The following is a 23,480-nucleotide window of genomic DNA, read 5'->3' on the forward strand; positions in this document are numbered from 1 at the left end:
TTCCTATGAAATATCTAACCTTCCACATGGGCACTGGTTTCCTGTTGCTGCTGTAACAAACTAGTAGCTTACAATACAATTTTACCTATTAACTTACAATTCCAGAGATCAGAAATCTAAGGTGTGAGCAGGGCTGTGTGCCTTCTGGAGGCTCTAGGGGAAAGTTCATTTTCTTGCCTCTTCCGGCTTCATGCAGCTGCCCACATTCCTTGGCTTATGGCCTCTTCTTCCATATCCAAAGCCAATAACGTTAGGCTGAGTCCTTCTCACACCATCATCTCTCTGGTTCGATTCTGCCTCCTCTTCGACTTTGAAGGACTCTTGGGATCATATTGGATCCACCTGATGATTCAGGATAATCTCCCTATCTTCAAGCCAGCTGACTAGCAACCTTCATCCCCCTTTGCCATGTAACAAAATGTTCACCGGTTCCTGGGATTAGGACATGGACTTGGGGGGCCATTATTCTGCCTACCACAATCTGATGTAAACCAGATGTCCCAGGTTACATCAGACTTGGCGGTAAATATTCAGGCCCCAGAATAGTCACAAACTGGTACTGTTCTGGGTCTTTCCCTATAGCTCTTCAGGAAAGGCAACCACCCTTCCCCCCACCCATCCTCTCAAATTCCTTCTCAGTCTATACTGGGTCCCACCCCCCCCCCCCAACAGTGCCTCACTTGTGCTCAGGAAGTGGTCCTGCCCGATAAACTGAGCATCTGCAGTACCGCTTCCTACCTGCTCTGGCTGCACTCAGGCTGGAACTCCAGCCACAGAGCAGGGCTGCTTGGCCTTCCTGGGCATCTTACCCTGGTTTCATGAAATCCCCCTCTGGTTTTTCTTCTGTCCTTACTGCAGACACTCTGCCTTAGGCTGAGACACACATCTTCAGGGGTTGGGGTTAGAGGAATTTGAGTGAGCAACACTAGTCCATATTTGGAATAACTACCCCAAAACTACCTGCTCACCTACCCACATACTCACCGTGACTCCATGCCCTGAAATGAAATCAAAGTGGTTTGCATTCATCTCCTTAGAATTCATTCTTTTCCAAAAGGCCTCTTGATCGTTCATGTAAATAGAACCCTATTTGTCCCTCCCTACTTGCCCTGTCAATAGGTTAGAACCCTGGAATGAGTCTAATTTAGGCTCAAGCTGGACCTATCATTTTTAACCTCATACACAGAAGGTTGAATTAGTCAGACACCTCAATTCATGGTCCTTTACCAGTACTGGTTCATGCAAGGCCCTTTTCTTGTTTATGTATTTGTTTCCCTTTGTGATCTCCCCTAGATATCCATTCTAATATGTTTTATGTGCATCTTGTTGCTTTTATGTGTTCTTACATGGCGTGTATTGTTTTGAATGTGTTACTAATTTGCACAAATACTAGTATTATTACATAACTTACTGCGTCTTACCGTTTTCCCCTGAACACTGTGTTTTTAATGATCCATCCATGTCGCTGGGCATATTTAGTCCCTAACTCCTAATGCTGCCTCATCTTTTACAGTGTGCATTTGTTCACCACGTTTTACCTGTCTATTCAGCCAGGATGGACACCCAGGTGACCTCCAATAATGCTGCAGTAAACAGCCTCATTCATGACATTTTGTGGGTGGGATAGGGACGTGGAACTTTCTCTGGGACATTGTATTAGTTTGCTAGGGCTGCCACATCAAAATGCTACAGACTCAGTGGCTTGAACAACAGAAATGTATTTGCTCACAGTTCTGGAGGCCAGGAGTCTAAGGTCAAGGTTTTGGTGGGTCTGCTTTCTTCTGAGGCTCCTCCCCTTGGCTTGCAGACATCTGCCTTCTCCCTGTGCCCTCACAGGGCCCTTTCTTGTGTGAGTGCACCTCTGGGGTGTCTCTGTGTGTCCAAACTTCCTCTTCTTATAAGGACAACAGTCAGATTGGATTAGGACCCTCCATAATGACTTCATTTTAACTTAATCACCTCTTGAAAGGCCCTATCTCTAAATAAGTCACATTCTGAAGTACTGGGAATAGGACTTCAACACATGAATTTTGGGAGGACACAATTCAGCCCTTATCAGACATACACCATGAGTGAAATTGCTGGGGGGTAGAGTGTGTGCGTACTTGATTGGACTGCACGCATGTACACTTCCATAAGGAATGAATGAGGACCCCGTATCTTAAGCCCCACCTACATTTGACATGATCCAGCTAGCCGGGAGGGAGTCCAGGAAAAAGTCTGGAGCTGCCAAAGAGGCAAGAGACTTTTTCTTGCCTCTGTTTCCTGGTGCGTGAGGAGAGCAGATTAAGTGCGCCACTTAAAGGAGCTCCAGAGACGAGCGCGAGCCGCAGCTAAAGGCGCGGACCCCAGAGACGGGCATGAGACACTAAGGCTGCTGCTGCCACCGCCAAGAAGACTGTGTGCGAGCACAGGTCACTCTCCACACCGTTCCTCCTGGGAGCCTGTGCAGCCCGCCACTGCCAGGGTCCCGGGATCCAGGGACGGCTTCCCCAGGAGAACGCACGATGCGCCTCAGGCTGCTGCAATGTCACGCCGGCCTCTGTCGCCGCAGGCTCGCCCCGCATCCACACCCCTCCCTCCCCCCGGCCTGAGTGAGCAAGAACCCCCGAATCAGTGGCTCCTTTAACCCCATCCTGTCTGAGGGAAGGAAAGATGCCCTCAGGCGACCTACACGTAGAGGCGAGTTCAAATCCAAAGCTGAACCCCGGGATCCATGTGAACAAAGAAGAGAAAGGGAAATCTCACCCAGCAGTCTCAGGAGCAGCAGATTAAATCTCCACAATCAACTTGATGTACCCTGCATCTGTGCAATACCTGAAGAGACAACGAATCATCCCAAATTGAGGACGTAGACTTTGGGAGCAATGATATTTTTTTTCCCTTTTTCTCTTTTTGTGAGTGTTTATGTGTATGCTTCTGTGTGTGATATTGTCTATATAGCTTTGCTTTGACCATTGGTCCTAGGGTTCTTTCTGGCCATTTTTTGTTGTTTATTTGGTTTTTGGGGTTTTTTTTAGTATAGTTGTTACCGCTTGTTCTCATTGGTGGATTTGTGTTTTGGTTTGGTTGCTCTCTTCTTTCTTTCTTTTTTTTTTTATTACTTTAAAAAATTTTAATAACTATTTTTAATTGAATATCTTTATTTTATTTTATATTCATCTTTCTTTCTTTCTTTCTTTCTTTCTTCTCTCCCTTTTATTCTGAGCTGTGTGGATGACAGGCTCTTGGTGCTCCAGCCAGGTGTCAGGGCTGTGCCTCTGAGGTGGGAGAGCCAAGTTCAGGACATTTGTCCACCAGACACCTCCCAGCTCCACTTAATATCAAACAGCAATAATCTCCCAAATATCTCCATCTCAACGCCAAGACCCAGCCCCACTCAACGACCAGCAAGCTCCAGTGTGGGACACCCTATGCCAAACAACTAGCAAGACAGGAACACAATCCACCCATTAGCAGAGAGGCTGCTTAAAATCATAATAAGCCCACAAACACCAAGACACACCACCAGACGTGGACCTGCCCACCAGAAAGACAAGATCCAGCCTCATCCACCAGAACACAGGCACCAGTCCCCTCCACCAGGAAGCCTACACAACCCACTGAACCAACCTTAGCCACTGGGGGCAGACACTAAAAACAACAGGAACTACGAACCTGCAGCCTGTGAAAGGGAGACCCCAAACACCATAAGTTCAGCAAAATGAGAAGACAGAAAAACACACAGCAGATGAAGGAGCAAGGTAAAAACCCACCAGACCTAACAAATGAAGAGGAAATAGGCAGTCTACCTGAAACAGAATTCAGAATAATGATAGTAAAGATGATCCCAAATCTTGGAAATAGAATGCAGAAAATACAAGAAACGTTCAACAAGTACCTAGAAGAACTAAAGAGCAAACAAACAGTGATGAACAACACAATAAATGAAATTTAAAATTCTCTAGAAGGGATCAATAGCATAATAACTGAGGCAGAAGTATGGATAAGTGACCTGGAAGATAAAATAGTGGAAATAACTACTGCACAGCAGAATAAAGAAAAAAAATGAAAAGAATTGAGGACAGTCTCCGAGACGTCTGGGACAACATTAAATTCACCAACATTCAAATTATAGGGGTTCCAGAAGAAGAAGAGAAAAAGAAAGGGACTGAGAAAATATTTGAAGAGATTATAGTTGAAAACTTCCCTAATATGGGAAAGGAAATAGCTAATCAAGTCCAGGAAGTACAGAGAGTCCCATACAGGATAAATCAAAGGAGAAACATGCCAAGACACATATTAATCAAACTATCAAAAATTAAATACAAAGAAAAAATATTAAAAGCAGCAAGGGAAAAACAACAAATAACATACAAGGGAATCCCCATACAGTTAACAGCTGATCTTTCAGCAGAAACTCTGTAAGCCAAAAGGAAGTGGCAGGACATATTTAAAGTGAAGAAGGAGAAAAACCTACAACCAAGATTACTCTACCCAGCAAGGATCTCATTCAGATTTGACAGAGAAATTAAAACCTTTACAGGCAAGCAAAAGCTAAGAGAATTCATCACCACCAAATCACCTTTACAGTAAATGCTAAAGGAACTTCTCTAGGCAGGAAACACAAGAGAAGGAAAAGACCTACAATAACAAACCCAAAACAATTAAGGAAATGGGAATAGGAGCATACATATCAATAACTACCTTAAATGTAAATGGATTAAATGCTCCAACCAAAAGACATAGACTGCCTGAATGCATACAAAAACAAGACCTGTATATATGCTGTCTACAAGAGACCCACTTCAGACCTAGAGACACATACAGACTGAAAGTAAGGGGATGGAAAAAGATATTCCATGCAAATGGAAACCAAAAGAAAGCTGGAGTAGCAATTCTCATATCAGAAGAGACAAAGAAGAACACTACATAATGATCAAGGGATCGATCCAAGAAGAAGATATAACAATTGTAAATATTTATGCACCCAACATAGGAGCACCTCAATACATAAGGCAAATACAAACAGCCATAAAATGGGAGATCGACAGTAACACAATCATAGTAGGGGACTTTAACACTCCACTTTCACCAATGGACAGATCATCCAAAGTGAAAATAAATAAGGAAACACAAGCTTTAAATGGTACAATAAACAAGACAGATTTAATTGATATTTATAGGACATTCCATCCAAAAACAACAGAATACACTTTCTTCAACGTACTCATGGAACATTCTCCAGGATAGATCATATCTTGGATCACAAATCAAGCCATGGTAAATTTAAGAAAATTGAAATCATATCAAGTATCTTTTCCGATCACAATGCTATGACACTAGATATCGATTACAGGAAAAAAATCTATAAAAAATGCAACTACATGGAGGCTAAACAATACACTACTTAATAACCAAGAGATCACTGAAGAAATCAAAGAGGAAATCAAAAAATACCTAGAAACAAATGACAATGAAAACATGATGACCCAAAACCTATGGGATGCAGCAAAATCAGTTCTATCAGGGAAGTTTATAGCAATACAATCCTACCTTAAGAAACAAGAAACATCTCAAAAAAACAACCTAACCTTACAGCTAAAGCAATTTGAGAAAGAAGAACAAAAGAACTGCCAAAGTTAGCAGAAGGAAAGAAATCTAAAGATCAGATCAGAAATAAATGAAAAAGAAATGAAGGAAATGATAGCAAAGATCAATAAAACTAAAATCTGGTTCTTTAAGAAGGTAAACAAAATTGACAAAGCATTAGCCAGACTCATCAAGAAAAAAAGGGAGAAGACTCAAATCAATAGAATTAGAAGTAACAACGGACACTGCAGAAATACAAAGGATCATGAGAGATTACTGCAAGCAACTATATGCCAATAAAATGAACACCCTGGAAGAAATGGACAAATTCTTAGGAATGCACAACTCTCTGAGACTGAACCAGGAAGAAATAGAAAATATGAACAGACCAATCACAAGCACTGACATTGAAACTGTAATTTAAAGTCTTCCAAGAAACAAAAGCCAAGGACCAGATGGCTTCACAGCAAATTCCATCAAACATTTAGAGAAGAGTTAACACCTATCTTTCTCAAACTCTTTCAAAATATAGCAGAGAGAGGAACACTCCCAAACTCATTCGACGAGGCCACCATCACCCTGATACAAAACCAGACAAAGATGTCACAAAGAAAGAAAATTACAGGCCAATAACACTGATGAACATAGATGCAAAAATCCTCAACAAAATACTAGCAAACAGAATCCAACAACACATTAAAAGGATCATACACCATGATCAAGTGGGGTTTATCCCAGGAATGCAAGGATTCTTCAGTATACTCAAATCAATCAATGTGATACACCATATTAACAAATTGAAGGAGAAAAACCATACGATCATCTCAATAGATGCAGAGAAAGCTTTTGACAAAATTCAAAACCCATTTATGATAAAAACCCTCCAGAAAGTAGGCAAAGAGGGAACTTACCTCATAATAGAGACCATATATGACAAACCCACAGCCAACATCGTCCTCAATGGTGAAAAACTGAAACCATTTCCACTAAGATCAGGAACAAGACAAGGTTGCCCACTCTCACCACTATTATTCAACATAGTTTTGGAAGTTTTACCCACAGCAGTCAGAGAAGAAAAAGAAATAAAGGGAATCCAAATCAGAAAAGAAGAAGTAAAGCTGCCACTGTTTGTAGATGACATGATACTGTACATGGAGAATCCGAAAGATGCTACCAGAACACTACTAGAGCTAATTTATGAATTTGTTAAAGTTGCAGGATACAATATTAATGCACAAAAATCTCGGGCATTCCTATACACTAATGATGAAAAATCTGAAAGTGAAATCAAGAAAACACTCCCATTTACCACTGCAACAAAAAGAATAAAATATCTAGGAATAAACCTACCTAAGGAGACAAAAGACCTCTATGCGGAGAATTATAAGACACTGATGAAAGAAATTAAAGATGATACAAATAGATGGAGAGATGTACCATGTTCCTGGTTTGGAAGGATCAACATTGTGAAAATGACTCTACTACCCAAAGCAATCTACAGATTCAGTGCAATCCCTATCAAACTACCACCGGCATTTTTCACAGAACTTGAGCAAAAAGTCTGACAATTTGTATGGAAACACAAAAGACCGCAAATAGCCAAAGCAATCTTGAGAAAGAAAAACGGAGCTGGAGCAATCAGGCTCCCTGACTTCAGATTATACTATAAAGCTACAGTAATCAAGAGAGTATGGTACTGGCACAAAAACAGAAATACAGATCAATGGAACAGGATAGAAAGCCCAGAGATAAACCCACACACATATGGACACCTTATCTTTGATAAAGGAGGCAAGAATATACAATGGAGAAAAGACAGTCTCTTCAATAAGTTGTGCTGGGAAAACTGGACAGCTACATGTAAAAGAATGAAATTAGAACACTCCCTAACACCATACACAAAAATAAAGTCAAAGTGGATTAAAGACCTAAATGTAAGGCCAGACACTATCAAACTCTTAGAGGAAAACATAGGCAGAACACTCTATGACATAAATCACAGCAAGATCCTTTTTGACCTACCTCCTAGAGAAATGGAAGTAAAAACAAAAATAAACAAAATGGGACCTACTGAAACTTAAAAGCTTTTGCACAGCAAAGGAAACCATAAACAAGATGAAAAGACAATCCTCAGAATGGAAGAAAATATTTGAAAATGAAGCAACTGACAAAGGATTAATCTCCAAATTTTACAAGCAGCTCATGCAGGTAAATATCAAAAAAAAACAAACAGCCCAATCCAAAAATAAGCAGAAGGCCTAAATAGACATTTCCCCAAAGAAGATATACAGATTGCCAAGAAACACACGAAAGAATGCTCAACATCATTAATCATTAGAGAAATGCAAATCAAAACTACAATGAGATATCATCTCACACCAGTCAGAATGGCCATCATCAAAAAATCTAGAAACAATAAATGCTGGAGAGGGTGTGGAGAAAAGGGAACCCCCTTACACTGTTGGTGGGAATGTAAATTGATACAGCCACTATGGAGAACAGTATGGAGGTTCCTTAAAAAACTACAAATAGAACTACCATACGACACAGCAATCCCACTACTGGGCATATACCCTGAAGAAACCATAATTCAAAAAGAGTCATGTACCAAAATGTTCATTACAGCTCTATTTACAATAGCCAGGACATGGAAGCAACCTAAGTGTCCATCAACAGATGAAGTGATAAAGAAGGTGTGTCACATATATGCAATGGAATATTACTCAGCCATAAAGAGAAACGAAAGTGAGTTATTTGTGATGAGGTGGATGGACCTAGAGTCTGTCATACAGAGTGAAGTAAGTCAGAAAGAGAAAAACAAATACCGTATGCTAACACATATATATGGAGTCTAAGGGGAAAAAATGGTCATGAAGAACCTAGGAGTAAGACGGGAATAAAGAAACAGACCTACTAGAGCATGGAGTTGAGGATATGGGGAGGGGGAGGGGGAGGCTGTGACGAGGTGAGAGAGTGGCATGGACATATAGACACCACCAAGCGTAAAGTGGATAGCTACTGGGAAGCAGCTGCGTAGCACAGGGAGATCAGCTAGGTGGTTTGTGACCTCCTAGAGGGGTGGGATAGGGAGGGTGGGAGGAAAGGAGACACAGGAGGGAAGAGATATGGGAACATGTGTATATGTATAACTGATTCACTTTGTTATATAGCAGAAACTAACACACCATTGTAAAGCAATTATACTCCAATAAAGATGTTTAAAAAATAACTACAATGAGGTATCACCTCACACCGGTCTGAATGGCCATCATCAAAAAATCTACAAACAATAAATGCTGGAGAGGGCCTGGAGAAAAGGGAACCCTCTTGCACTGTTGGTGGAAATGTAAATTGATACAACCACTATGGAGAACAGTATGGAGTTTCCTTAAAAAACTAAAAATAGGACTACCATATGACACAGCAATCCCACTACTGGGCATATAACCTGAGAAAACCATAATTCAAAAAGAGTCATGTACCAAAATGTTCATTGCAGCTCTATTTACAATAGCCAAGACATGGAAGCAACCTAAGTGTCCATCAACAGGTGAATGGATAAAGATTTGGCACATATATACAATGGAATATTACTCAACCATAAAAAGACAGGAAATTGAGTTATTTGTACTGAGGTGGATGGGCCTAGAGTCTGTCATACAGAGTGAAGTAAGTCAGGAAGAGAAAAACAAATACCGTATGCTAACACATATATATGGAATCTAAAAAAAAGAAAGAAAAAGAAAATGGTCATGAAGAACCTAGGGGCAAGATGGGAATAAAGACGCACACCTACTAGAGAATGGACTTGAGAACATGGGAAGAGGGAAGGGTAAGCTGGAACAAAGTGAGAGAGTAGCATGGACATATATACACTACCACATGTAAATTAACTAGTGGGAAGAAGCCACACAACACAGGGAGATCAGCTCGGTGCTTTGTGACCACCTAGATGGGTGGAATAGGGAGGGTGGGAGGGAGGGAGACACAGGAGAGAAGAGATATGGAGATATGTGTATATGTATAACTGATTCTCTTTGTTATAAAGCAGAAACTAACACACCATTGTAAAGCAATTATACTCCAATAAAAATGTTAAAAAAATAAATAAGAGGAAAAATCCCTAAAATGGCTTAGATCACAAAAGTAATCTTCCACATATTCTTTTATTAACTTTAGTTTCGCCTTTCAAATTTAGGACTTTAATCCATCCATAGTTCTCCTTTGCATGCAGTACTACGTAGAGATGTACTTTTTTGGCCATCTAGTGGGCCAGTTTTCCCAATACCATCTACCTAGCAATGTCCTCTCCATAAGAATACAATAAAGGTTCCACTTTAATCTTGTATTAAATTGCCATATATTTACAGGTGTGTCTCCGAGTTCTCTATTGTATTCCATTGGTCAATTTGTCTGTTCTTATATTAATACCACACTAGTTTTATCGTTGTTTAACCTCAGCTTTATGCTACGTCTAAATGAACTGCTAAGGTAAACCTGCCTGTTACCCTTCCTTCTTTTTCAAGGTTTATATGGCTGATTATAGAAGTGGATTCCTTCATATGAATTTTGTAAAAATTTTCAAGTAAATTGAATTCCTTTAAAAAATCCAGATAGAATTTGATTGCGAAGGCACTGGGTCTCTAATTTGGAGACAATGTTTTTGTAATATGTTTGATTTTTATTCAAATCATCTTCTATATGCTCTACTAGGGCTTTTAAACTCTTCCCCTAGAGGTACTATATATTCCTGGTTAAACCAGATATTTTACAGACTTAGTTGATATTATTAATGTTATTTTTATATCTGATTATACTTTCTAATGTACTGCTGGTTTAGAATAAAAACTACTGTGTTTGTAGGATAATCTTGATTCCAGCAATATCAATAATATCTCATTATTCTGAGAGTCTCTCTTTTGATTCTGCTTGTTTTTCCAGGCGTATGATCCTATCGTCTATAAATAATGATAGTTTTATCTCTTTCCTTACAATTCTTGAACCTCTATTTCTTTTTGTTTCCCTATAGCTTTGGCCAGCGCTATTGGTCCTACAGAAAATGGTGGCTGTGAGAGTTAATATCCTTGTCTTATTCCTGACCTTAATGTTTCTCCATTGAGCTATGATGATTTTTGATTTAGTTTTTTTTAACAGTGTTCTGACTTTTTATTTTTTATAAAAGCTTTATTAAAATATAATTCACATACTAAGAAATTCACTCTTTTGAAGTGTATAATTCAGTGGTAATTTTTTACATATAAACTTTATTAAGTTAAGGAAAATTCTTTCTACTTCTAAATTTCTGAGAGCTCGTGCAACTTTGTGAATTTTTTGTATTATTTAAGATAATCATATGATTTTTCTCCTTTAGGCATTAATGAAATTAATTACACTGATTTTTCTGATGTTAAACTCTAATTGCATTCATGGACTAAACCCTATGTGATCACAATGTATTATTTTTTAATATACTTGGTTTTAGTTAGCTCATATTTTGTTTGCAGTACTGCATCTCTCATCATTCGTGAACCAGACCTATAATATTTTGCTTATATTTCTTTTGTCTGGTTCTGGAATCAATATTTTACTAGCTTGAAAAATGAACTAGGAAACTATTGCTCTTTTTCTATTTTCTAGAACAATGCTTTCTTAAAAGTTTGGTAGAATTCATTTGGAAAACCATCTGAGCCTTTTGGGCAGGGGAGGGAAGGTCAACTATCATTTCAATTTCTTTAGTATCTCAAGTTCTGTTCTCTGTTTCTTCTGTCCTGTTTCATCTGATCCTCTGATTCACAGACACACCTCATTCCCCACTGCCCCATTCACATGTCACACTCAAGTCTTTATCTCTGGAGATCCTGACTATACTTTAAGGCAGAACTTAAATTCCCTATTTTTATGAGTCAATTCTCAACCCACCATAACACTGTTATTCCTTCCTCATTGCCCCCTGATAGCTCTGTGTGTATATCTTACACATTTATACCATCCTTATCGGAATTATCTCTATGTGTTATGTCCATTTTTATCCAGCAATGAAAAATCTAACATCATAGGTATAACATAATCTTTATCTTGCATGAAGCCCTGTTCTCTCTAAAACTAAATGTAAATTTTGTAAAACTAGAAAGCATAATAATAATGGTGTCTATTTTTTGCCCTTTCCCTTTGAATACAAACATAAAAGCCTTTGTATATACTTTGTACAAACATTGCTCTTCCTCATCCAAACTGCACCCCTAACCCCATCTGCCCCATGAATCCTGATTGATCCTGTGGGCTGTCTCTCATACCTGGATCTTGACCTCACTCCCTAAATGCCTTCTCAGTAAATGTGTATTAGGAAGGAATAGGAATGCTGCCAGACCAGAGTTGTGGAGAAGTCCACCACCTTCAAGGTAAGGCATGGAGCTCCACATCTAAGCTGAGTTGGTGAGACTTCTAGGAGGGTTCTGCTACCCAATGTAAGCTGCCTTTTCTAGGGCGCATTGACTATTCACTGTGATCAGAGATAGTATGATGCTGCAAAGAGAAACAGTTGGCAGATGTACAAATAATGGTTCTATTCACCTTTCATTCACTTTTCTAAGAAACTTCTCTGTACCATAACCACTGCTGGGATTACAGAGAGGAAAGACTGTCATTGCCTCCACATCCCATTTAAGGTGCTCACAGTCTGGTAAGAAAATTAAGGAAACACACTCACTGAAATTTACAAATGATAAGAGCTGTGACAGAAGCAATTTCTAGGGACTGGGGGAGGACCCCGGGGGCTAATCTCTGGTGAAGCCCACCTGGGGTCACAACCACAACACAGTAATCAGCAGTCAGTCCTTGAACTGCCTTAAAGAAGTGGGACTTTGTCTGCGAAATCCCAACCCCACCACATATTAGCTGCGGGACTTCAGGAAAGCTACCTGGTTCTTCTGAGCCTTAGCTTTTTCATTGGTAAAATGGGTTCAATAACACCGGCCTCATGTGGTTGTCGACATGAGGAGCTAATGCTGTGATGTGTGTAGCGCCTGGCCCGCAGCCGGGGCCGGGCTCCTGGGAGCTGCTGTTTCCCTTGTGGCTGGTGCCATGGCTCTCTGCTTCTGATTGCAGGTGGTAACATCGGATGAGTGTGAGAAGAACCAAGCTAAGTGGGGCCTGCTGAAGAGTATCCAGACTGCCCTCCAGAAACGCTTCTGAGTGTCCCCGCAGAGCAGGCAGCAACCTCAGAGACATACCACAAAATAGACATATATAGACACACACACACGTGTATATGTATTTTTCTCACCACATTCTTCAATGAGGTTGTAGACGATGTTCCCGGGACATCTGAGCCATTTCAGCAGAAGTCTACTAAGAGCTAATAAAAGGAAATGCCTGATGTCATGGCTTGCTGTTTGCTCATTAAATAGAAACTAAGATACAAAAGTCAGCAAGTGGCTACATTTCCACAAGCTCAGACCTAATCCTAGGCTCAGAATTCTGTGGTGTGTTTTGTATGAGGCAACGTTGGTTGAAAAAAATTAAAAAGACACTCTCTTTGAAGTCAGGCTCCCTGGGTATGCATGTTGACCCTGGTCTAACTAGCTCTCGGTGTTTGGGCAAGTCACTGATTGATGGGGAGCTCATTCCCTCACTATGCAGTCTATTTTAATATGAAAAGGCTAACATTGTTAGAATGCGCTTCCTAGTTATTGAGCCTGAACTTGCCTTCCCATAGCTCTGAGGTCTGCCCCAGAGCCATAAGAATGAGAGTCCTCCCTCTTCTCCTCACTTCTTCTTATCCCCAGGCAAAGGAAGAGCAGTAGAATGCCTGGTGGGAGGCACCCCCCTATGGTTCTTTGAAGCATGGCAGGAAAGAATGGCAGAGTCGTGTGTCGGCTCCAGCCTCACTGAACTTGGCCAGGCCCTTCAGACGATATGAAGTACCCAAGCTGGACAAGGGCCCATCTGCCTGGAACGACCCTCTCCTGAACCCCACCCCACTGCTGCCTAGAAAATACCACCAGTCTTTCAAGACCCAGCTCAACCACTTCTGTGAAGCCTTTGCTGATTCTCCAGGTGGTCTAAGTGGGGATGATACCTCCTTCCTCTCCTAGGTTCTCACTAAACCCCGAGCCATCCTCCCCCACCCCATCCCCCACAGAGACATCTCTTCCAGCCCTTGAGGCTCAGGAGCTCTCATTGGTCCCCAGTCTTTAGGACAGAGATGACATCTCATTCATTCTGTCCCAGTGGATGGCTCAGTGAAACTCACATTGCACATGAATACCAGGGACAGAGGAACTATGGCTGGAAGGCAGGCACACAGAGTCACCCTCCTGAGAACCCACCCCTGACATGTCAGTTTGCACCATGAGGGTCTACACACAGAAGTGGGAGTGGGCATGGAAAGGGACCGGTGGTCAGTGGTCTCCATCTCCTCTAACCCCATCCTTTTCATGAGCTGTCCCGTGGCAGGTGTGGCCAGCTCATCTGGCTTCACCCGGAGGACCATGGCTTTGCAACCCATTATTTTGCCCAGAGGCTCAGCATCAGAGCCAGAAAAGCCCCTTTCCCTGTGAAAGATCCCTAGTGATGATCTTCTAATAATGTGAGATGAAGCCAAGCAGATTCCTGCCCCGCCCCCCAACAGCATTACAAGAAGGAATACCGGAGGGAGTTTCGTTATGCTCCTATTACTATAAATTATGGCTTGAATCCACCATCAGATTTGGTATTACCATATAATCATTTCTGTAAGAGCCTTCAAGATCATCATTAGCATGGGGAGCAAATTAAATGACATGCCAGCAGGGATTTTACTACTGATAAACTAAAAGGAAATTAAACTAAAAAAAAAAAAGAATGATATGAATTTTGCATTACAATGATCACACCTACTCACAGAGCCAAGTAGGATGGTCAGAATCAGATAAGCACCAGCATCCTGACCTTGCCTCTCTAGAGAACGTGTAAACTTGCATTCAGCAACCAAGAAGTTAGTGGGATTCTCTGAGAGGCCCATTTAAGCGGTAGCTGAGCTGTTCTTCCAAACACAAGATGAAATTTCTTAATGATGCAGAAACCCTTGCACATCATTTGTTCCCTGGGGTTATGATTCACACAGAGTGTACCCTCCCAGGACCCTTCCTGTGGTATAAAAAGGGAGGCAAGGACCTGGTGTAATACCAGCACTTTATCTTTACTAACCAGTTGCATGGCCTTGAGCAAGTCCCTCTCTCACCCTGGATGTCAGTTTCTTTGTCTATATGATGATGTGGTTTGATTAGGTATTTTAGAGCTGATTTTAATTAAATAAGAATATTGTTTCTTTCCCTGCTTCTTCGGATTGTTATCAAATTCAAATGAGTAATATACACGAAAGCATGTTACAAAGTGGAAAATACTGTTAAAGAGGAAAGTTTTTGAATTGAAGTATAGTTAATGTACAATATTATGTAAGTTACAGGCATACAATATAGTGATTTGTAATTCTGCATGTGCACAGTAGTACATATATGTTTGTGTATATATATGTATATATATTTATGTGCCAAATATAACAAAGAGATTCATCTATATACACCACTGTGTCCAGCCATAATCTCTCTGTATATCTATGTATTTCAGCATCCTTATCAGTCTTTCTTTAGAGAACAGTGTATGGCTATATGAACAGATAATTAGTGGCAGTGTCTACTTGAAAAGAGCTTATAGTATATTAGTACAGTTGATAGCTAAGAAAATGGTAGTTTTCTGACACCTCTCCTCTTCTTACTTTTTTTCTTTTTCTTTTTCTTTTTATAGTCACTCTAGATTCATTCATTCATTTAACACATCTGTAATGAGACTTGGGTGCAAGGAACACAGTGGGAAATTCAACAGGCATGGTCCCTGCCCCACATATTTTATAGTCTAATGAGGAAGACAGATAAAGCTATAAGTATATAGATGACTAGAAATGATGAAAAGTGCTAGGGAGGAAAGGAGCATGGAGCTGGGAGGTATCGATTCTAAAGACGGTGCAATGGCCTTAATGTTGTGTTCTCCAAAATTCATGTGTCGAAACCCTAACCCCAATGTGATGGTGTTTCCTAATTACCTTGTGAGGTAATTAGGTCTTGAGAGTGGGGCCCTCAAGAATGGGATTAGTGCCTTTATAAGATGAAGCCAGAGAGCTAGCTCACACTCTTTCCACCACAGCGAGAAGACAGCCATCCGCACCCCAGAAGAGGGTCCTCGCCAGAACCTGATTATGCTGGCACCCTATCTTGGACTTCCAGCCCCTAAAATTGTGAGAAATAAATTTCTGTTGTTATAAGACACCCAGTCTATGATACTTTGTTATAGCCAACCAAACGGACTAAAACAGAGGCTGTCAGTGAAGGGCTCCCAAGAGGTGAATTTAAACCTGTCTCCTTAAGAATGGAGAGGAACCAGTCATGTGACAAGCAGAGGAGAAAAGCATTTTTGATAGAGCTGCAGCAGGTGCCAAGGTCCTGTGGCAGGAAGAAAAACAGGAACACAGCCCCAGAGGCTGCATTGCAAGAAACAAGGAGGAAAGAAGGACGGGTAAATGGCCTTGGCAGAAGTTGTGGGTCATCACAGAGGTCATGCATCTCAGGAAGCTGTAAACCAGGTAATGTCACAACCCTATTTATATTTCAGTAGTGTTACTTTCGGTTCTGTATGGGCAGTGAGTTCCAGGGAGCCAAGAGAAAAGGCAGGAGGACTGTTAGCACAAGTGTGGTTACTTGGGCTGAGGGGACAGATTTGAGGTGGAATCAAGAGCCCTTTCGGACCAGTGGGGTGTGTATGAGTGAGCAGGAGAGAGTAATCAAGGATGGTGTCGAAGATTCTGGATTAAGCTCCAGGTGGGTGATGGATCCAAACAGGAAAGTATGGACAAGTTTCGGTTTTGGGAAATATTAGAGTTCTGCCTTGGATGAATGGAGATACTTGAGGAACTAGTGAGCAGAATCAAATAGCAGCAACTGGTTATTCTATCAGCCTGATCCAATCTGGAAAACAGAAACCATACCAGTCCTTTTAACAGAGAGAACTGAATATGGGAATTGGTTCAATAGATTTTGGAGGACTCAGGAAAGAAAAGGGACACTGGGATAACACAGAGGTGGCAACTATCACCCCTAGGAGCCACTGTCACTCCTAGGACTGGGGAAATGAAGGGAAGAGGATGGGGTTATCAGAACCAGAGGCTCAGAGGAGGAGCCCTGTTGAGCTGGGGCCCAGATCTCTGAGCGAGGGTCGCTGCCAGACTGGTGCTGGTGTCTCTGGGGGAGTTCCAGGAGGCCAGTTCTAGGAGTGTGGGGAAAAGATCTGGAAACTGACAGTAACAGCTAAACTGCCACAGCCTGGGAAGGACTATCACTGGGAAGGGCAGTGATGCCACCCAGAAGAGGGAGCAAGACAGAAAGGAGCTCTTTCATTCACCCCCTTCAAGGCATCCAGTCTTCCTCTGGTGTCCCCTAGTAGCAGAACCACATGGAGCCAGCTGGCAAAAAAAAAAAAAAAAAAAAATGTTATCTGCAGAGCCCCAGCCTCAGCATCAGAGACCAAGTCCAGAAAAGCGGGGTGGGGCTGGGAGACACCAGCTTAATAATTGGCACAGTTTTGTAAGACTAGGACCCAAAGGATAGGCCTGGGCTAGGGACACAAACTCGAGTCATCAGTGAATGTGACTCTGTGATTTGCTAGAATGCTAATGGCATCAACTGTCCCCAGCTCATCTAGGCTCTTCAGGAGAGACCACAGAGACATAAAGCTAGTTCCCATCCTCACGTTGCTTCCTAACCACAAGGCCAACTGGAAAGCAACTGGGCATATTGCTTGGCCTCTGGAGCTACCCCCACCCCAAGTGAGCATTGGAATCACCGATGGAGCGTTTTAAAAATACAGACGCCCTGGGCCCACCCCAGGGCCACTGATCAGATTATATAGCACAGGGGCCTGGGCACTGGTGTTTTCTAAAATCCTCTGGGTGACCGTGAGGAGCAGCGCTCTCCCAGACCAGCAAACATTTGGCACCCACTAGATGGTGGCCTGAGTTGTGAGAAGATGGTCCCTGGCTGCAGTAGGACCAGAGCTAGCCTCTGAAGAATGGGCAGGAATTGGACAAGGCACAGGCCAGAGGGAAGGGCACCACAAGGACGGCTTGCAAAAGGGCAGGGAGACAGGAATGAACAGGGAGCTGGGCACACAGGTCCTCAGAAAACGCTCATTGATTTGAGTTGTTAAACTCTGAGTTTACCCTGTGCTATATCTCTCTCTTTTTGCTTTGAGAGATAATGAAAAACAGGGTATGTGGGGAAATGTTGATATCATTTAAATTATCGATATCATTTCAACACTTGCTCCAAGATAAATAAAGGGGTATATGCAGGGACCAGAGAGATAATATGAACCCCAAAACGGCAGGAGCACTGCTACCCACAAGTACCCCTGTTTCTGCCCACTGCCATGTCTTCCTGGTACAAACTCTCAGCAGCACCCAGACCCACACACTCAGCTGTGTCACATGCACACACACACATACACTAATATACACACACTCACACTCATGCACACACACATGGGCACACACATACATGCACACAAGTGCTCCACATTCACTGCATCTGAACCATGACATCCATTCCAAGGTCAGTGAAATTTTATACACACACACACACACAAACAAACAATGTACGATATACATGCGTATGTAATCGAATATTAATGGAATGGAATATTATTCAGCCATAAAAAACATCAAAATAATTCCATTTGTATCAACATGGGTGGACCTACAGATTATCATACTATACTAAGTGAAGTAAGTCAGACAGAAAAAGACAAATATCATGATATCAATTATATGTGAAATCTTTAAAAATGATACAAATGGAGAGGCAGGGGATGTGAAGATAGAGGTTGGAGTGACACAACCGTTGCCTGGAAGGGGACCACAGAACACATAATGCGAGCATCCCCTAGAAGCTGGAAAAGCAGGGCATCATGCACGTGATCCCCATTTGACAGTCCCACACTACCTTCCATTTGGAACAAGCAGTTTAGGAGTCACCTGGTGGCAAAATATGTAAGAAAGGCCTCAATAAGAATCAGTGAGAGATTAGGAACCAAGATGGTGGAGTAGAAGGACATGCCCTCACTTCCTCTTGTAAGAACACCAGAATCACAGCTAGGTGCTGGACAATCATCAACAGGAAGACACTGGAACTCACCAAAAAAATACCTCACATCCAAAGAAAAAGGAAAAGCCACAGTGAGATGGTAGGAGGGGTGCAATCACAGTAAAATCAAATCCCATAACTGCTGGGTGGGTGACTCACACACTGGAGAACATTTATACCAGAGAAGTCCACCCACTGGAGTGAAGGTTCTCAGCCCCACGTCAGACTTCCCAACCTGGGGGTCTGGCAAAGGGAGGAGGATTTCCTAGAGAATCAGATTTTGAAGCCTAGTGGGATTTGACTGCAAGACTTCGACAGGACTGGGGGAAACAGAGACTCCACTCTTGGAGGGCACACACAAAGTAGTGTGTGCATTGGGACCCAGGGGAAGGAGCATTGACCTCAGGGGAGACTGAACAGACCTACCAGCTAGTGTTGGAGGGTCTCCTGCAGAGGCGGGAGGTGGCTGTGGCTCACAGTGGGGACAAGGACACTGGCAGCAGAAGTTCTGGGAAGTACTCCTTTGCATGAGCCCTCCCAGAGTCTGTCATTAGCCCCACCAAAGAGCCCAGGCAGGCTCCAGTATTGGGTTGCCTCAGGCCAAACAACCAACGGGGAGGGAACCCAGCCCCACCCATCAGCAGTCAAGCGGATTACAGTTTTACTGAGCTCTGTCACCAGAGCAACAGTCAGCTCTACCCACCACCAGTCCCTCCCACCAGGAAACTTACACAAGCCTCTTAGATAGCCTCATCCACCAGAGGGCACACAGCAGAAGCAAGAAGAACTACAATCCTGCAGCCTGTGGGGGAAAAACCACATTCACAGAAAGATAGACAAGATGAAAATGCAGAGGGCTATGTACTAGATGAAGGAACAAGATAAAACCCCAGAAAAACAACTAAATGAAGTGGAGATAGGCAACCTTCCAGAAAAAGAATTCAGAATGATAGTGAAGATGATCCAGGACCTCGGAAAAAGAATGGAGGCAAAGATCAAGAAGATGCAAGAAATGTTTAACAGAGACCTAGAAGAATTAAAGAACAAACAAACAGAGATGAACAATACAATAACTGTAATGAAAACTACACTAGAAGGAATCAATAGCAGAATAACTGAGGCAGAAGAACGGATAAGTGACCTGGAAGACAGAATGGTGCAATTCACTGCTGCAGAATAAAATAAAGAAAAAGAATGAAAAGAAATGAAGACAGCCTAAGAGACTTCTGGGACAATATTAAATTCAACAACATTTGCATTATAGGGGTCCCAGAAGGAGAAGAGAGAGAGAAAGGATCCAATAAAATATTTGAAGAGATTATAGTCAAAAACTTCCCTAACATGGGAAAGGAAATAGCCACCCAAGTCCAAGAAGCACAGAAAGTCCCATACAGGATAAACCCAAGGAGAAACACGCAGAGACACATAGTAATCAAACTGGCAAAAATTAAAGACAAAGAAAAATTATTAAAAGCAACAACGGAAAAATGACAAATAACATACAAGGGAACTCCCATACGGTTATCAGCTGATTTCTCAGCAGAAAACGTACAAGCCAGAAGGAAGTGGCATGATATACCTAAAGTGATGAAAGGGAAGAACCTACAACCAAGATTACTCTACCCAGCAAGGATCTCATTCAGATTTGATGGAGAAATCAAAAGCTTTACAGACAAGCAAAAGCTAAGAGAATTCAGCACCACCAAACCAGCTCTACAACAAATGCTAAAGGAACTTCTCTAAGTGGGAAACACAAGAGAAGAAAAGGACCTACAAAAACAAACCCAAAACAATTAAGAAAATGGTCATAGGAACATACAAATCGATAATTACCTTAAACGTGAATGGATTAAATACTCCAACCAAAAAACACAGGCTTGCTGAATGGATACAAAAACAAGATCCATCTATATGCTGTCTACAAGAGACCCACTTCAGACCTAGGGACACATACAGACTGAAAGTGAGGGGATGGAAAAAGATATCCCATGCAAATGGAAATCAAAAGAAAGCTGGAGTAGCAATACTCATATCAGATAAAATAGACTTTAAAATAAAGAGTGTTACAAGAGACAAGGAAGGACACTACATAATGATCAAGGGATCAACCCAAGAAGAAGATATAACAATTATAAATATATATGCACCCAACATAGGAGCACCTCAATACATAAGGCAACTGCTAACAATTATAAAAGAGGAAATTGACAGTAACACAGTATTAGTGGGGGACTTTAACACCTCACTTACACCAATAGACAGATCATCCAAAATGAAAATAAATAAGGAAACAGAAGCTTTAAATGACACAATAGACCAGATAGGTTTAATTGATATTTATAGGACATTCCATCCAGAAACAGCAGATTACACTTTCTTCTCAAGTGCACATAGAACATTCTCCAGGATACATCACATCTTGGGTCAAAAATCAAGTCACAGTAAATTTAAGAAAATTGAAATCATATCAAGCATCTTTTCTGACCACAACGCTATGAGATTAGAAATGAATTATAGGGAAAAAATGTAAAAAACACAAATACATGGAGGCTAAACAATATGTTACTAAATAACCAAGAGATCACTGAAGAAATCAAAGAGGAAATCAAAAAATACCTACAGACACATCACGATGAAAACATGATGATCCAAAGCCTATGGGATGCAGCAAAAGCAGTTCTAAGAGGGAAGTTTATAGCTATACAAGCCTACCTCAAGAAACAAGAAAAATCTCAAATAAACAATCTAACCTTTCACCTAAAGGAACTACAGAAAGAAGAACAAACAAAACCCAAAGTTAGCAGAAGGAAAGAAATCATAATGATCAGAGCAGAAATAAATGAAATAGAAACAAAGAAAACAATAGCAAGGATCAATAAAACTAAAAGCTGGTTCTTTGAGAAGATAAAGAAAATTGATAAACCATTAGCCAGACTCATCAAGAAAAAAAGGGAGAAGACTCAAATCCATAAAATTAGAAATGAAAAAGGAGAAGTTACAACAGACACCACAGAAATACAAAGCATCCTAAAAGACTACTACAAGCAGCTCTACGCCAATAAAATGGACAACCTGGAAAAAATGGACAAATTATTAGAAAGGTATAACCTTCCAAGACTGAACCAGGAAGAAATAGAAAATATGAACAGACCAGTCACAAGTAATGAAATTGAAACTGTGATTAAAAATCTTCCAACAGGGACTTCCCTGGTGGCGCAGTGGTTAAGAGTCTGCCTGCCAATGCAGGGGACACGGGTTCGTGCCCTGGTCTGGGAGGATCCCACGTGCCGCGGAGCGGCTGGGCCCGTGAGCCATGGCCACTGAGCCTGCGCATCCGGAGCCTGTGCTCCGCAACGGGAGAGGCCACAACAGTGAGAGGCCCGCGTACAGCAAAAAAAAATAAATAAATAAATTTAAAAAAAAAAAAATCTTCCAACAAACAAAATTCTAGGACCAGGTGGCTTCACAGGCAAATTCTATCAAACATTTAGAGAAGAGCTAGCACCCATCCTTCTCAAACGCTTCCAAAAATTTGCAGGGGAAGGAACACTCCCAAACTCATTCTATGAGGCCACCATCACCCTGATACCAAAAACAGACAAAGATACAACAAAAAAAGAAAATTACAGACCAATATCACTGATGAATATAGACGCATATATCCTCAACAGAATACTAGTAAACAGTATCCAACAACACATTAAAAGGATCATACACCATGATCAAGTGGGATTTATCCCAGGGATGCAAGGATTCTTCAATATATGTAAATCAATCAATGTGATAAACCATATTAACAAACTGAAGAATAAAAGCCATATGATCATCTCAATAGATGCAGAAAAAGCTTCTGACAAAATTCAACACTGCTTTAGGATAAAAACTCTCCAGAAAGTGGGCATAGAGGGAATCAACCTCAGCATAATAAAGGCCATATACGACAAACCCACAGCAAGCATCATTATCAATGGTGAAAAACGGAAAGTATTTCCTCTAAGATCAGGAACAAGACAAAGTTGTCCATTCTCACCACTATTATTCAACATATTTTTGGAAGTCCTAGCCATGGAAATCAGGAAAGGAAAATAAATAAAAGGAATACAAATTGGGAAAGAAGAAGTAAAACTGTCACTGTTTGCAGATGACATGATACTATACATAGAAAATCCTAAAGATGCCATCAGAAAACTACTAGAGCTAATCAATGAATTTGGTAAAGTTGCAGGATACAAAATTAATGCACAGAAATCTCTTGCATTCCTATACACTAATGATGAAAAATCTGAAAGAGAGATTAAGGAAACACTCCCACTTACCATTGCAACAAAAAGAATAAAATACCTAGGAATAAACCTACCTAGGGAGACAAAAGACCTGTATGCAGAAAACTATAAGATACTGATGAAAGAAATTAAACATGATACCAACAGATGGAGAGATATACCATGTTCTTGGATTGGAAGAATCAACATTGTGAAAATGACTATACTACCCAAAGCAATCTACAGAGTCAGTGCAATCCCTATCAAATTACCAATGGCATTTTTTTCGGAACTAGAGCAAAAAATCTTAAAGTTTGTCTGGAGACACAAAAGACCCCGAATAGCCAAAGCAGTCTTGAGGGAAAAAAACGGAGCTGGAGGAATCAGACTTCCTGACTTCAGACAACACTACAAAGCTACAGTAATCAAGACAATATGGTACTGGCACAAAAACAGAAACATAGATCAATGGAACAAG

At 41.2% G+C, this 23,480-nt stretch overlaps 1 protein-coding gene across 1 annotated transcript in view; it reads left to right on the forward strand.

Annotated features, from left to right (window-relative positions):
* TRIM42 (tripartite motif containing 42) overlaps positions 1-12,762 on the forward strand; it is a gene marked incomplete at both ends in the record, with an annotated part of 30,628 nt that extends 17,866 nt beyond the window's left edge. The window contains one exon of the mRNA XM_079704444.1: positions 12,676-12,762. Coding sequence (XP_079560570.1) covers positions 12,676-12,762 — 87 coding nt within the window. The remainder of the gene's footprint in view (positions 1-12,675) is intronic.
* Positions 12,763-23,480: the final 10,718 nt, after the last annotated feature.

This window comes from Hyperoodon ampullatus (assembly GCF_949752795.1).
Source record: "Hyperoodon ampullatus genome assembly, chromosome: 5".
Classification (NCBI taxonomy): domain Eukaryota; kingdom Metazoa; phylum Chordata; class Mammalia; order Artiodactyla; family Ziphiidae; genus Hyperoodon; species Hyperoodon ampullatus.